The 13,750-nt window shown below is 48.7% G+C and overlaps 9 protein-coding genes across 9 annotated transcripts; 5 read left to right on the top strand and 4 right to left on the bottom strand.

The window, feature by feature from the left end:
• Positions 1–42: 42 nt before the first annotated feature.
• On the top strand, positions 43–951 carry HPODL_02335 (uncharacterized protein; the record flags this gene model as incomplete). The annotated part of the gene is made up of 1 exon (XM_014081963.1): positions 43–951. The coding sequence occupies one exon, from the start codon at positions 43–45 to the stop codon at positions 949–951; it is 909 nt and encodes a 302-aa protein (XP_013937438.1).
• Positions 952–961: 10 nt separating this feature from the next.
• Positions 962–1,525, bottom strand: HPODL_02334 (uncharacterized protein; the record flags this gene model as incomplete). Its single annotated transcript, XM_014081962.1, has 1 exon — positions 962–1,525. The coding sequence occupies one exon, from the start codon at positions 1,523–1,525 to the stop codon at positions 962–964; it is 564 nt and encodes a 187-aa protein (XP_013937437.1).
• Positions 1,526–2,357: 832 nt separating this feature from the next.
• Positions 2,358–3,281, bottom strand: HPODL_02333 (rRNA 2'-O-methyltransferase fibrillarin; the record flags this gene model as incomplete). The annotated part of the gene is made up of 1 exon (XM_014081961.1): positions 2,358–3,281. One exon carries the CDS (start codon positions 3,279–3,281, stop codon positions 2,358–2,360), a length of 924 nt encoding a protein of 307 aa, XP_013937436.1.
• Positions 3,282–3,426: 145 nt separating this feature from the next.
• Positions 3,427–4,089, top strand: HPODL_02332 (putative membrane protein; the record flags this gene model as incomplete). Its single annotated transcript, XM_014081960.1, has 1 exon — positions 3,427–4,089. One exon carries the CDS (start codon positions 3,427–3,429, stop codon positions 4,087–4,089), a length of 663 nt encoding a protein of 220 aa, XP_013937435.1.
• A 28-nt stretch (positions 4,090–4,117) lies between these two features.
• On the bottom strand, positions 4,118–4,942 carry HPODL_02331 (uncharacterized protein; the record flags this gene model as incomplete). Its single annotated transcript, XM_014081959.1, has 1 exon — positions 4,118–4,942. The coding sequence occupies one exon, from the start codon at positions 4,940–4,942 to the stop codon at positions 4,118–4,120; it is 825 nt and encodes a 274-aa protein (XP_013937434.1).
• Positions 4,943–5,025: 83 nt separating this feature from the next.
• Positions 5,026–5,982, top strand: HPODL_02330 (Protein RTC2; the record flags this gene model as incomplete). The annotated part of the gene is made up of 1 exon (XM_014081958.1): positions 5,026–5,982. One exon carries the CDS (start codon positions 5,026–5,028, stop codon positions 5,980–5,982), a length of 957 nt encoding a protein of 318 aa, XP_013937433.1.
• Positions 5,983–6,060: 78 nt separating this feature from the next.
• Positions 6,061–8,877, top strand: HPODL_02329 (DNA mismatch repair protein MSH2; the record flags this gene model as incomplete). The annotated part of the gene is made up of 1 exon (XM_014081957.1): positions 6,061–8,877. The coding sequence occupies one exon, from the start codon at positions 6,061–6,063 to the stop codon at positions 8,875–8,877; it is 2,817 nt and encodes a 938-aa protein (XP_013937432.1).
• Positions 8,878–9,196: 319 nt separating this feature from the next.
• On the top strand, positions 9,197–10,780 carry HPODL_02328 (uncharacterized protein; the record flags this gene model as incomplete). Its single annotated transcript, XM_014081956.1, has 1 exon — positions 9,197–10,780. One exon carries the CDS (start codon positions 9,197–9,199, stop codon positions 10,778–10,780), a length of 1,584 nt encoding a protein of 527 aa, XP_013937431.1.
• Positions 10,781–10,839: 59 nt separating this feature from the next.
• Positions 10,840–13,602, bottom strand: HPODL_02327 (Transportin, cytosolic karyopherin beta 2; the record flags this gene model as incomplete). Its single annotated transcript, XM_014081955.1, has 1 exon — positions 10,840–13,602. One exon carries the CDS (start codon positions 13,600–13,602, stop codon positions 10,840–10,842), a length of 2,763 nt encoding a protein of 920 aa, XP_013937430.1.
• Positions 13,603–13,750: the final 148 nt, after the last annotated feature.

Genomic DNA, 13,750 nt, shown 5'->3' with positions numbered 1-13,750 from the left:
TGCGGAATTAAGAAATAATTACAAATATTCTTTAATTTAGTCATGTCGAAAAGAAGGTCGTCGTTGTCGCAGCTATCGACACTAGATGACCTCGAGGGCTTCCGATCAGAGTCCAAGAAGTCCATAGAGCTCACTAAGTGCTTTAGATGCTCAAAGAGAATTCCGACCCCCACAGCTTCCAGACGTCGAAGGTCTTCCTCGTCTGTGGTCTTCTCAGAATTGATAACTTCGTCGGAACCACTCCCCTTTACCATGAAGCTTTCGGCATGCTCGCAAACGTATCAGAAGCAGATCATGTTGCCATTCACGGCCTCATTCATGAAAGACATATCCGATTCGCCCTATTTTGCAGAAATCAATCTGAATGATTACTACATTGCTAAAGAAAAGGAACGCAGGTCCAAAGGCTCGAAACGTAAATTTCCCGGTCTCGAAATTCCAATCAAGGGCAAATTACAGCTAATTATCTACAATAACGAGAAAAGCGTAAGCTCGTTGTTGTTCTTTCCTTACGACTTATCAAATTTGAAAGAAAATCATAAAAAAATCATCAAATTCCGCAAAAATAGCACAATAACGTATGACTCAGAGTCAGACAAAGATTTTAAAATAAACATCAAGAAGCTCCATAATGAGCTTGAGTTCAAGGCGCTGAACTACAAGAATAAGAGGTTCTACCTGTTTGACTCACTTAAAATTACATTTGCTCCAGGCTTTTTGTCAGAAAACGTTAAGCTGCCATTAAGCGCAAATCTACCAGATTTCAAACACCATCAAATTAACCCAAAAATACCCCTATACCCACAGAGCTCTAAGACTGATATCGAGACAGTCGAGTCTGGAGAATACCCCGTCAACCTCTCGTATTATATCCGCCAATGTGCTCATTGCAATGACTATGAAGATGACGACGATGAATGTGTACAGTTTCCTTCTTTCACATACGCTTAATGACAATGAATCAGACATATAACTCGCGGAAAAAGTAGTTACCTGTCAAAAGCCTTTTACAATCTTGCGCCACGCAACGATTGGGAGCTGAGTACTCCGGATCGTTCAAATCCATGTGCTCCACCCCAACTTTGTCCAGATCGGTTTTTTTCTTCTTAGGCCTGGATTTGCCTTTCTGTTTTGCGTATCTGTTGATGTTGTTGATACATCTCCCACAGTAAACATGGCCGCATCTACCAAAAAATACCTTGCGTGAAAGGTCTTTGTCTGCGGTGGTGAGATTCTTAGTGAATTGCCATGGTGACATGAACTTGTCGTGCACCACGAGCTTGCGCTTCAGTTCCATATCTGTGCTCGTTTCGAAGTCGTCTGGTATTCCTTCGACCAATGGGACGCCGCAAAGAATGCATACGGAAGTATCTTTGGATGAAAATCCATTCGAAAACATATTTCTCTGTTCCTCAGGTATCAGTGCTTTGGTTTCTTGTGTCATTTTCATCTTGTTCGCCATGTTTGACCTCGATCTGACACGACGATCTTCCTCTTCCTGTTCCCTGCGCCTGATTTCATCCATTATGCTATGGGGTATTTCGTCTCCTTCGCCTTCTTCTTGTGGGCCAAAATCGACTTGATGTGCGGCCAAAGGCATAAATCCCATTCTGTTTAGATGTCTGACATACGGTACCCGCGAGCGTAAGTCGTACAGCACTCTTGAAGCTATTGAACTGTCACTATCTGTTCGTCCAAGTCGGAAAGCGTTCACCATCCAGTTGTTGCGGAGGACTTCGTTGATGTATTCATTGGTAAAATGCGCTCTTTGATTGTTCGCTCGTCTGGGATACCGGGGACGAAGTCGCCTGCGTGGTCTATTTGCTGCTATTGACCGCTGTGTTCCGGATATTCGCACAGACTCATCTGGTTGGAAAACGGGTCCGTTGGGCTGGTACAGTGTGAAACCAGGCCGTTGTCTGGAAAAAGCCCTTCGTTGTGGTGGTGCCAGAGTTTGTTCGCCTGTGATTTCAACATCTCCATCTGAGTGGGCCTCTTCGGCATCAGAGAGTATCACTATTGGGTCTTCTGCGGGTGTGGTAGACCGGTCCTGACGCCTTTGCCGCACACGACGCCTATTTGAAGTAGGGACCACAAAACTGTCTTCAGAGTCGGAAAGAAGCTCGATGACCGAATTCCGTCGACTCATCAAGAGATAATGTTTTGGATACTCCGCTGCGTGGTATTTGTTAAAATAAGAGTGGCCTCTGTTCGGAAAGTATGGCTTGTAATCTATAACAAAAAGATTTGTTTAAAATCTGAGTTGCAAACTATTTGCTGCACAGCCAGAGGTTTTTTTTTTTTTTACTAGTTCAAACGCACATTATTCTGGTACAAGCTACACCTCTATAAGCCTTTTACAATCCGCTTCTCATGTATCTTCCAACCACGATACAGTGATCTCTCTCGTAAGGCTCCAAGGTAAGCTGCTCGAGAGGCTTTATTCTCTCCTCTCTGAGCTTTTGCACCTCCCTAGCGAAAACGGTCTCTGCGTCAACAGTAGAGTCGATACAGTTGGCCTTGATGGAAATGACCACTCCTCCCTTGTCCTTGAGGAAGAGATGCGAGTTCAGGGCAATAATTCTGGCCTGATCTGGCTGGGCAACGTCGGCAAAAACAACGTCCACCATACCGATCAACATTCTGTACTTTTGCGGATGTCTAGCGTCTTCGATGATAGGAATGACATTTGGTCTCTTCTTGGCCATACCAATCAGCTCTCTGCCCGGTCTATGCGAAAACTCAACAGCATACACAACACCTTCTGGTCCCACAACGTCAGCGACGTGGGAAACAGAGGTACCGGAAGCTGCTCCCAGATAGAGCACCTTTTTGCCAGGAGCAATGAAAAGCTCATCCAGCCCTCCCATGATACCGGCAGCAAGCTTGGATCTGAAAGGATTCCAGACTCTGTACTCCACCTTGGTAGCTGGGGCTGATTCGTCTTTGGAAGGCTCATCGACAGTTATTCTCTTCTCTCCGTACACGGACTCACCTGGTGCGAGATTTTTGGTCACGAGCAAATCCTCTTTTCCTCTTGCAATATAAACTCCCGCATGTCTGTGTGGTTCGATTATCACCTTGGCTCCAGCTTTTCCACCAGCCTTTCCTCCACGGGCACCACCTCTTCCACCTCTGGCACCGCCTCTTCCACCTCTAGCACCACCTCTGCCACCACGAGCTCCACCTCTTCCTCCACGGGCTCCGCCTCTTGGTGCTCCTCTGAAACCACCACGACCTCCTCTGCTGCCGCCTCTGCCGCCTCTGTCTGAGAATGCCATAGTTAAATTGTTATAATAAAATCAACTTTGAATTTTAACAAAAATTTATTTAAAAATTTTTCAATCCAAGGAGGGTAACAAATGGGCAGATAAACGAGCCGATAGTGCTAAAAAAAAGATAAATACATTATACCGCGTCTTTGCTATGCTCGCCGATCTGAACAGAAAATACCTCGACACTTTGGAAAACCGTCCACTTGCCACCAAGGCGCTAACTGCGGCAATCCTAAACGGACTAAATGAACAACTAGCCACCTGCTTTGCTGGAGAATCCAGAAAGTCAACTATTAAGATCGGATTCAAAGAGGTGCAGCTATCTCACTCCGTCACAAAACGCGTCCCTTTGATGTTTCTGTATGGCCTTCTAATCAATGGGCCTTTTACCCATTACGCGTACAAACTATTACATTTAGCTTATCGTCCACCACTTGGCCCAAGAAAAAGACTAGCCCAAATCCTCACCTCCATGGTGACTATCACGCCAGCCATCTCAGCTCTTATGATTTCCTACATCTCGCTGATTTCTAACATCAATATCGCGAATATTAAGGACTTATCCTCTGCCAAAACAGAGCTGCTGGACGTGCTTCGGAAAACTAAGGTTGCGCTACAGAAATCGCTGGTCTCGGTGATTCGCTCCTCGTGGGTCTCCAGCCCTATATTCATGCTTGTGGCTCAGAGTTTCCTCAAGCCCAACCAGTGGGCCGTGTTCTTCAACTTCTGCTACTTTGTGCTGGGCACTTACAATAATACCATAATCAAGCGCAGACTAAAAGAACAGAAATCGAACGCAGAGAAACAAGAATGAATGAGCAGGTCTCGTTTTATATTACACTTTAATTAGAATCGTTGCTGCTTTCTTCCTCCTCCTTCTCGTCGCCAGTCCCTCCACAGCTTGGTTTCTTCACCTTCCGCATCGGAATCACCGCCTCAAAAACGTCTTTCCAGCTGTCGAACTCTCGCTTTCTAATCAACATTTCCACCACATGCGACGTGGCCAGAACTCGACGGCCACTCACCTTGATATACTCGTCTATTGGAAGCCTTTTGGTGGAAATCCCTAGCTTGTCTGCCTTATTCTTGCACAGCAGTTTATGACGGCCCTTGTCCACAATGCCTCCAACAATGTACGTCATTCCTGGCTCCAATGTTTCGAGCTTTTCGTCTGTGTCTGCCGTTAGATACACAACCTTTGATAAATCCTCTGGTAGCACGCTCTCTAACTTTTCCTCGGTAAACTTCATGTGCTCTGGCTTCCAGTTCTGGTAGTGCGGGAGCACGCGATCGAACCGCTCCTTCATTCGCTTTCCAAAGGACGTCACTGTTATATCCACTCTGTAAGGGTACTTTTTGTTGTCTGCGTAACTAGTCACCAACTGGTTGCTCATGGACACTATCTCTTTTTCAAGCATCAAATCGTCGAAATCGCAGTCCACAATAACCGAATAGCCGGCTTCTTGCTGCTCGATCTTGTCGCGCTTTGGCTTATCAGCATTTTTCAGCTTCCTGGTCTCCTTCAAAGCTTTCCGTTTTTCTCTGCGTGTCTCGCGCATTTTTTCCCTATTTTCCTCCCATCGTAGCCGTTTCTGCTCCTTTTTCCACGCAGACTTGCTCATCCCCTCCGGAATGACCGGTTTCTGTCTCTGGTAGGGCTTCTCCATTGGCAGCAGTATTGAAAAGTATTTTTCCAAGTCGATCGACGCGACGTCAAAAATTTTTCAGTTCTGAAACTCCACATTGCTCCATGGCTCCTCCTCCGAGCCCCCTTATCATAGATGCCCAGGCCGTGTCGGGGATCACCGGCTCTATCTCGATTGCCTGCTGGATTATTGTTTTTGCGCCGCAGATCTACCAGAATTTCGTGCGCTCGAGCGCCGAGGGTCTCTCGCTCATGTTCGTTGTTCTCTGGCTACTCGGCGACCTCTTCAATGTTGTGGGCGCCATTTTGCAAGGAGTCCTGCCCACCATGATTGTTCTGGCCATCTACTACACTCTTGCGGACGTGGTTCTTCTTTGGCAGTGTCTGGTGTACGGCCATGGCAAACCGAAACATGTGGACCCTATCCACCTATCTCCCGCCAATCCGCTCACCGAGCACGAGCCGTTGCTTGAAAATGTGATAAGTCGCGGCGAAGAAGATGCTGCAGACACGACTGGCGACGTGGGCAGCTTCAACGACATTGACGGCGTGAACATGAACGGATCTCAGGAACGCAGCAAGGAGCTGTTCTACAACCTGCTAATGGTGTTGCTCGTGGTGGTATCTGGCTTCGGCGGCTGGTTTTTCGGTGGGTCAAGAGACAACAATTCTCCGCCGCCAGACGACGAGAGTCTGGAGTTCAATCCGCTTGCCCAGACATTTGGCTGGCTTTGCGCAGTCCTGTATTTGGGGTCTCGGGTCCCTCAAATTTTGCTCAACTTCGAAAGAAAGTCTTGCGAGGGCATTTCGTTCATGTTCTTCCTTTTCGCATGTCTTGGAAACATCACCTACGTGGTGTCCATTCTGAGCGTCAGCACAGGCTACAGATATTTGTTGGTAAACTCGTCCTGGTTGGCTGGGTCTTTGGGGACCCTGGCGCTGGATTTCTGCATATTCATACAGTTCTTTTTGTACAAGCACGAAGAGGAGCCGGAGGAGTTCGATACGGACGACGAGACTGCACCCATTGCCTCGTCCACACGCTCTTACGACGCTGCCTGAATTATGTACACCTCGCACCTTGTAAAACACGAAGACGCGTTACATCAAAAAAATTAGAAATCCATAAGCAACAGTAGCATGTCGAGCATCCGTCCAGAGCTGAAATTTGCCGACGATCGCGACCAATCGTCATTCTACAGCAAGTATTTCAGACTGCCTCCAAAGTCTGCGCGCACTTTGCGCGTCGTCGACAAGGGCGAGTACTATATTGTTTTGGATGAGGACGCGGAGCTGGTGGCCGATTTGATATACAAAACCCAGTCTGTGGTGAAGACCGCGACCGCAGAGAAACGTACCGTGCAGTACATCACGCTGTCGCCCGCTGTTTTTGCCAATCTGCTGAAATTGGTGGTGGTGGACTCGGGCCACAAGCTGGAGATATATTCCAAGAACTGGGACAATATGCGGACTGCATCGCCGGGAAATCTTTCAGAAATTGAGGAGCTAATCAACACAGCTGACCTGAATGCTGTCTCGATTTTGGCCGCTCTCAAGCTCGTGAGCTCTTCCTCTGAGGGCAAGAAATTAGGACTTTCGTTCTACGACCCGAACGCAAAAATACTCGGAGTGACAGAATTTTACGACAACGATCTATTTTCGAACCTGGAGGCCCTGTTGATCCAAACGGGCGTCAAGGAGTGTCTGGTTCCTGCGTCTGCATCGTCCGACCCAGATATGGACAAGATCAAACAGCTGATCGATAGATGCGACATTGTCGTGTCTGAGGGCCGTTCTGCCGACTTTTCAGACAAAAACATCGAGCAGGACGTTGCGCGATTGACCGGAAACGAGCTTACGCTTTCGGCGAACGAGCTCTCGTCGCTACACGTGGGGCTCGCCTGCTGCAACGCCATTCTTGTCTATCTCTCGTTGTTGGCTGACCAGTCCAACTTTGGATCCATAAACGTGGTCAAGTACGATCTTGAGCAGTTCATGAAGCTCGATTACGCGGCCGTGAGAGCCACGAACCTGTTTCCGCCGCCAAACTACAACAATACGATGAATAAGACGTCCTCTCTGTTTGGGTTGCTCAACAACTGCAAGACGGTGGGGGGCACCCGACTACTGTCGCAGTGGCTCAAACAGCCGCTAGTTGACGTCCAGGAAATCCAAAACCGTCATTCTATTGTTGGCCACCTTATTGACGACCTGAACCTCCGCGAGTCTCTGCAGACGCAGTTTTTGAACGAAGTGCCGGACATTTCGAGACTCGTGAAAAGGCTGGCCAATCCGCGTGGAACAAAGTCGCTCGACGACGTCATTAGATTGTACCAGCTGTGCATCAGACTGCCAGACCTGCTTGACTTCCTGGGAACCTCAATGGACAGCTTGGAACCAGAAAACGCCGTCAGGAAACTGTTCCAGGAGTTCTGGATCGAGCCAATCGCCCAGTACGCTGGCGCCTTGTCGAAGTTCCAGGAGATGGTGGAGACCACCGTGGACCTGGAGTCTCTGGACAATGCGTCGTCCGCACAGGGTTCGATGGTAGCAATCAATCCAGAATTCGACGCCAGTTTGATGGAAATCAGCCACAAGATCGAGCAAGTCAAGTCCCAGATGCGCCACGAACACGAACTAGCAGGCGAAGACCTGGGAATGGAGCTTGACAAGAAACTAAAACTCGAGATCCACCATGTTCACGGCTGGTGTTTCCGTCTGACAAGAAACGACAGCTCATGTATTCGCGGTAAGAAAAAGTACAGAGAGCTGTCTACGGTCAAGGCGGGAGTCTACTTCACGACTTCTGAGCTCAGCCAGCTCAACTCGGAGGTCAAGTCGCTGGAGGAGCAGTACGATAACGGCCAGTCGGAGGTGGTGAAGGAGATCGTCACCATCACCGCGACATATTCCTCGATTTTCCTCAAGCTGTCGATTGAGTTGAGCAAGCTGGACGTGCTGGTCTCTTTTGCCCATACCTGCGCTTTTGCGCCGGTTCCGTACACGCGGCCGGAAAAAATCCACGGACTGGGAAGCCCGGAGCGTCGCGTCCGTCTCAGGGAAGCGCGTCATCCATGCTTAGAACAACAGGACGGACTGTCGTTCATTCCCAACGATATCAACTTTTGTCGCGACTCAGAGGAATTCCTCATCATCACAGGACCCAACATGGGTGGTAAGTCGACCTACATCCGTACCATGGGAGTTATCGCTTTAATGAACCAGATAGGCTGTTACGTGCCTGCCGGGGAGGGAGCAGAGCTGTGTATTTTCGACTCTGTTCTGGCCCGTGTTGGTGCGTCGGATTCGCAGCTGAAAGGCGTCTCGACGTTCATGGCAGAGATGCTCGAGATGTCTTCGATTCTGAAGACTGCCACGTCGAACTCGCTTATCATTGTGGACGAGCTCGGCCGCGGAACCTCGACATACGACGGGTTTGGGCTCGCTTGGGCCATTTCCGAGCACATTTGCAAGGAGATCCGCGCGTTCACGTTGTTTGCCACGCATTTCTACGAGCTCACCGCGCTAGCCGACAAGTACACTGCGGTGAAAAATCTTCAAGTGGTGGCACATACAGATACCAGCTCTGACGCGAAAAATATTACGCTGCTCTACAAGGTGGAGCCAGGAGTGAGCGACCAGTCGTTCGGTGTACACGTGGCTGAGATCGTGAAGTTCCCAAGGAAGATCATCGAGATGGCCAAGCGCAAGGCCAGCGACCTGGACGATATCAACAAACGTACAGCCAAACAGACGAGATCCGGCAGTCCGGAGATTTTGGAAGCCAACGAGGTGCTTAAGACGGCGCTGAAAAAATGGAAAAAACGCGTCGAGGAACGCGGAGGACTCGAGAGCCTTGGCCCCGATGAGGCCGAGGCAGAGCTGCGCAAGGTGGTCGAGTCAGACTTCCAGAAAGACTTCCAGTCGGGTGTCCTGCAGGAGATGCTAAAACTGTGAAGCGGAAGAAAAAAACGGTTTTCCACGCGGTGTACGGGTGTATAGATCTGGCTACGTAAAAAAGAAACAAAGATAAAGAACTTACAAGACAACATTCTGATATGCTGCAATGCCTTCGGGCGGGTACGGAAAGTACAGCGACAACAACCCCCCGTGCACACTGTTCGGTTGCTACCACTCCGCCTCTCAGATAATCGTTATCGGTTAGGTCAGGCGGTAGCTGCTGATAACAAAGCTTCCGCTTTCGGCGACACCTTGCACCTTGTACGGAATCCACCGAAAATCTTTTAAACCACTGGGCACGCTGTTAATTAACCTTATGAGCAAAGCCATCTCCTCTTCCAGAGTAGTGGCCAACGATAGGGTTGGCCCAGCAACGATCATTTATTCAGAGTACTCCGGCAAGATTCTGACCGTTATTCCAAGCATCCTGGACGATGGAGATCTCATGTTCGCCCAATACAACGTGGTTTCCTACCGCAAGCTGGATCCCCTGGTCATCATGCCAGGTCTTGTCGATGCACATGTCCACTTGAATGAACCCGGCCGGACCGAGTGGGAAGGCTTTGCAACCGGAACACAGGCTGCTGCCAGCGGAGGTGTGACCACCGTTGTGGACATGCCGCTGAATGCCGTCCCCCCTACAACAACCATCGAAAATTTCTATCTCAAGCTGGAGGCTGCCAAAGGACAGTGCTGGGTTGATACCGCTTTTTGGGGTGGGCTGGTCCCTACCAATCTTGACCATCTGGTTCCTCTTATCCAGGCCGGTGTCCGAGGCTTCAAGGGCTTTTTGATGGACAGTGGTGTTAGTGAGTTCCCCATGATCACCCCTGAATACATCCAGCAGGCTCTCAAGCGCGTGAATGGGTTCTCGACAGTGCTCCTGTTCCACGCTGAAATGGATTCCGACTGCGACGCGTCGATCGACGTGCACCACCATTACGAAGGACTCACCGACCACCAGGCTCAACTGCTGGCCTCGTCACCAACACTGCATCCAGTGGAGCCAACAATCGGTGCCATCTCGCAGCTCGCCAAATCGCCAAAGATCCACGCTCTTTCGTTGGACGACGAGATCACTCCCCTGGAAAAAGCCATCGAGGACAACAGCGAGCTCGAGTCTGTCGATCCAACCTCCTACTCCTCGTTCCTTGCTTCCAGACCAGATTCTTTCGAGATCACCGCCATTAAAAACATCATCACTTGCTCTAGAAAATATCCCTCCACAAACGTGCATATAGTCCACCTTGCAACCAAAGAGGCCCTGCCAATGATCGAGTACGCTCAGAAAAAACTAAATTTGCCAATCACAGCAGAAACGTGTTTCCATTATCTCACACTCAAAGCAGAAGACATTCCAAACGGAGCCACCCAGTTCAAGTGCTGTCCTCCCATCCGCACGGATAATAATCGTAGAGAACTGTGGCACGGACTCAAGAGGGGAATAATCACTTCAGTGGTGAGTGACCACTCCCCGTGCACCCCTGAGCTCAAGGGACTGGAAAGGGGAGATTTCTTTGAAGCTTGGGGAGGAATTTCTTCGGTCGGTTTTGGCTTGCCTCTGCTCTACTCTGAAGGCCTTAACTTTGGCATCTCGTTCACAGATATCGCAAGATGGTGCTGCGAAAACACAGCAAAACAGGTGGGCCTAGAACATAGAAAGGGGTCCATTGCACCAGGCATGGACGCCGATTTCGCCATCTTTGATCCTGAAGCTCATCATACCGTTGCTAATGTCCGCACGTTCTTCAAAAATAAACTCACAGCTTTCCATGGGCGCAAGCTCCACGGCCGCGTGGTGGAAACCGTACTTCGTGGCCGCTCCATATATGCTCTTGGTAAAGGAGTCAGCGACTTGCCAATTGGTGAATTGCTCTTAGAACCAAGAAGAATCAAATAGATGAATGCAAAATTAAATTATTGAATTAAATTAATTATAGTGTATAATATATTTTTGTGCTACACCCCGTATTTCATCTTTAGGATTTCGCCAACAAACGGATCTAGTTCCGACAACAGAGCGTTCCACTCTGCGTCGCCTAATCCGCTCTTGAAGCCAGTAAGAAGGAGATGTAGCTTGCTTCCCAGTCTATTGGATGGAGCTTCGTAATATGCGATGCAGTCGATGAAGTGCTTGATAGCCATGCGCCCAGAAACATCGTGTGGATTTAGAGAAGTTGGGTTGGCTGTGATTATGTTGCACATTCCTTCGAAAGACGTTTCTTTTTCGTCGTTTTCTTCCAGATATTTCATAAATGAGCACCAGGTGACAAGCACCTGAGGAACATACGGTCCCATATCTGCGGCGTTGTGAACCCCCATGCGTCCAATGGTAATGGAGGTGTTGTCAAGAATCGTTTGTTCGACGTCAGTGCTCAGAAGAAGAGGAATCAGCACATTCATGAAATTTGCAATGTACTGCTTGAAGATGTCTGCGGAAAGACGTAAGCACATTTCACCTAGCGCCCACACCGCGTTGTTGCAGGCTGCGCTAGAGCGGAAGGTTCTGTTCGTCACCTCGTTCCCAATACAGACCATCACCTGGTGTAAATGCGGAACCACTAGTGGCTCCATTAAAAAGATAGCAAAATCTCCGAGAAGAGCATAAGCACTCTGACGAACATCGTCTGTTGGGTCGTCGAAACAGTATATCACCAGCTTCATCAGCGACACTTCGTTGGTGTCAAATTGCTGAATCAGCTGAGCGCTGTGTTGTTTGAGGCCTTGCACCAGACCATCGATCAGGTCAAGGGAAGTGACGATGAAGTCCTTCTCAGGGGCTTCAAAGCCTGGATTGTCATTCGACATTCTTGCCTGCTCAATGCTCACAGCCAGAATACGGAATGCACGCTCGTAAACCGGCACCGCATATGGAGCAAACGACTCGCCCAAAGCAGCTGCAACGGAAGACATACACTCCAACAGTGGCCACAAATCCTTGTCGTTATCGGTCAGCTGCTGCCATTTCTCTATAAGTGGTGGTAGCAGAATCTCGATATAGTCTGGCTTGTAGCACAGTTGGTCGCCAACCTTCTCGGCGAACGTTTGCACGGTGTCGTAGAGAATGATGAGATTTTTCCGTTGATATTTCTTGAAATAAGCTTGGAAATGGCGCAGTAATGGCTCGACGAACTCAGCAAGCAGCTCGGGTTGAGCTGAATCGATGAAATCGGCTAACGAAGAACAGGCGCTCTCCTGAACAACCTTCTTTGTGTCCAAGGCGCATTCCATAATCGACTGGAACGTTGGAGCAAAGTAGTTAGCATAGGAGCCTCCGCTCAATGCTTCAGAACACACCCACGAAGAGTAGCGACCCAGCGTCCAGCACGTAATTTGACGGACCCGGGTCTCAGAATCTTTCAGTCGTTCGACAAGGAATGGAATTAAGGAAGGCAGTTCAGCAGAAGCCTGGTCCAAGCAGCCCTCGGCAATTGCTCCCAAAGCGAGAATCGAGGCTTCTCTTATAGGCCACTGTGGAGAAATTATTCTCTCTCTGATGATTGGAAGGGAAACCTCCAACACCTCATAAGGGTAATTGGTAGCTAGAATATCCATGGTGGCAGCTGAACATTTCCTCAGATTCCACTCCATGGATCCATCGATATCGTCCTCGTCGTCAGAGTCGTCCGAATCTTCTTCTTGGTCATTGTTGGTGGTATTCTTGCTGGCAAGCTTGTGGGCCTCCTTTCCTTTAGCCATCTGAGGCTTGATGTCGTCATCTTTGTCTTCGACATTCTCGTTCTCCTGCTCATCAGAATTTTCAATTAAAAACACATTCATCTCAGAGTAAACCATCTTCTCCAAAAGTACTGGGATCAAAATCGGAAGTTTGGATTTGACTATTGCCTCAGGCATGTCAGATGTCGCCAAATTCAATAAGAACTCACATGCTTCCAGGGCCACTTCCTCGTTCGAGTCCCCCATAGAATGAATACAGTAGTTGATAACGCCGTCCAAATGAGGCATTAGTTTGTCCGGACGTTCTTCGAGGATACTCGCAAAAGCAGTACACACTTTGGTTCTCACGTTAGAATCTTCATCCGTTGCAAGACCAAACAAACGTGCCATGAACTCATCCAAATGGATGAACATGCTCTGTGATTTGATAGTCAGAATCTGGTTGATGCAGCCAATTGCGCTGGCTTTCACTTTTGGATTCGGGGAGCCGGTCAATTCAATAAATTGCGGCACCATAAAATTAACAGGCCGCTCCCCATTATATTCGCGGTCCAAAAGACGAGCGGAATCTTCACAGATTTTCAACAGGGCGCTCATAGCGCCCTCCTGCGACTCAGCGGTACCTGCAGCACCAGAAGCGAGCTCCATGAGGTTGGGCAAAATGTTGGGCCACTGACGGACACCAAATATCGAAAATAGCGTCGTAATGACATTACCTGTAATGTTTCTCACCAGGTTCTGCGAGTCCAACAGCCCTTTAGGGATCTCTTGTAATATATGTGATTTCAAATCCTCAGATTTTGACTGAAGATTCTTTATGAGGTCATTTTTCAGCATGAGTCCGGCAGATGCCCTAACTTGGGACTCGAGGGATTGTCCATTGATCAAAATATGCAGAAGATAATTGTCGAAGTCTGTTTGCTGTCTTGCTTTTTCTAAAGCATCTGTAGCTTGCAATCGCACGTTGGTGTCAGACGATAAAGTTCCCGCAAGGATAAACACAATCTGATCCAACGCCTGTGAGTTAGGCGTCCATGTGGGCATTGTAGGGGAAATAATGATTTTTTGTGGTTAAAAGTTGAAGTATGTAGCCTGAAACCTCGTCTTCAATGCTAAATGAGGCAGAGTCTATATTACGGATGTAATCAGGATTACAGTTGACGTCAAAAGGGCAAATCTGTATCTTTCCTCC

Source organism: Ogataea parapolymorpha, chromosome I (genome assembly GCF_000187245.1).
Source record: "Ogataea parapolymorpha DL-1 chromosome I, whole genome shotgun sequence".
NCBI lineage: Eukaryota > Fungi > Ascomycota > Pichiomycetes > Pichiales > Pichiaceae > Ogataea > Ogataea parapolymorpha.
Note: the sequence above shows the minus strand (reverse complement) of the source record. Positions and strands in the feature narration are given on the sequence as shown.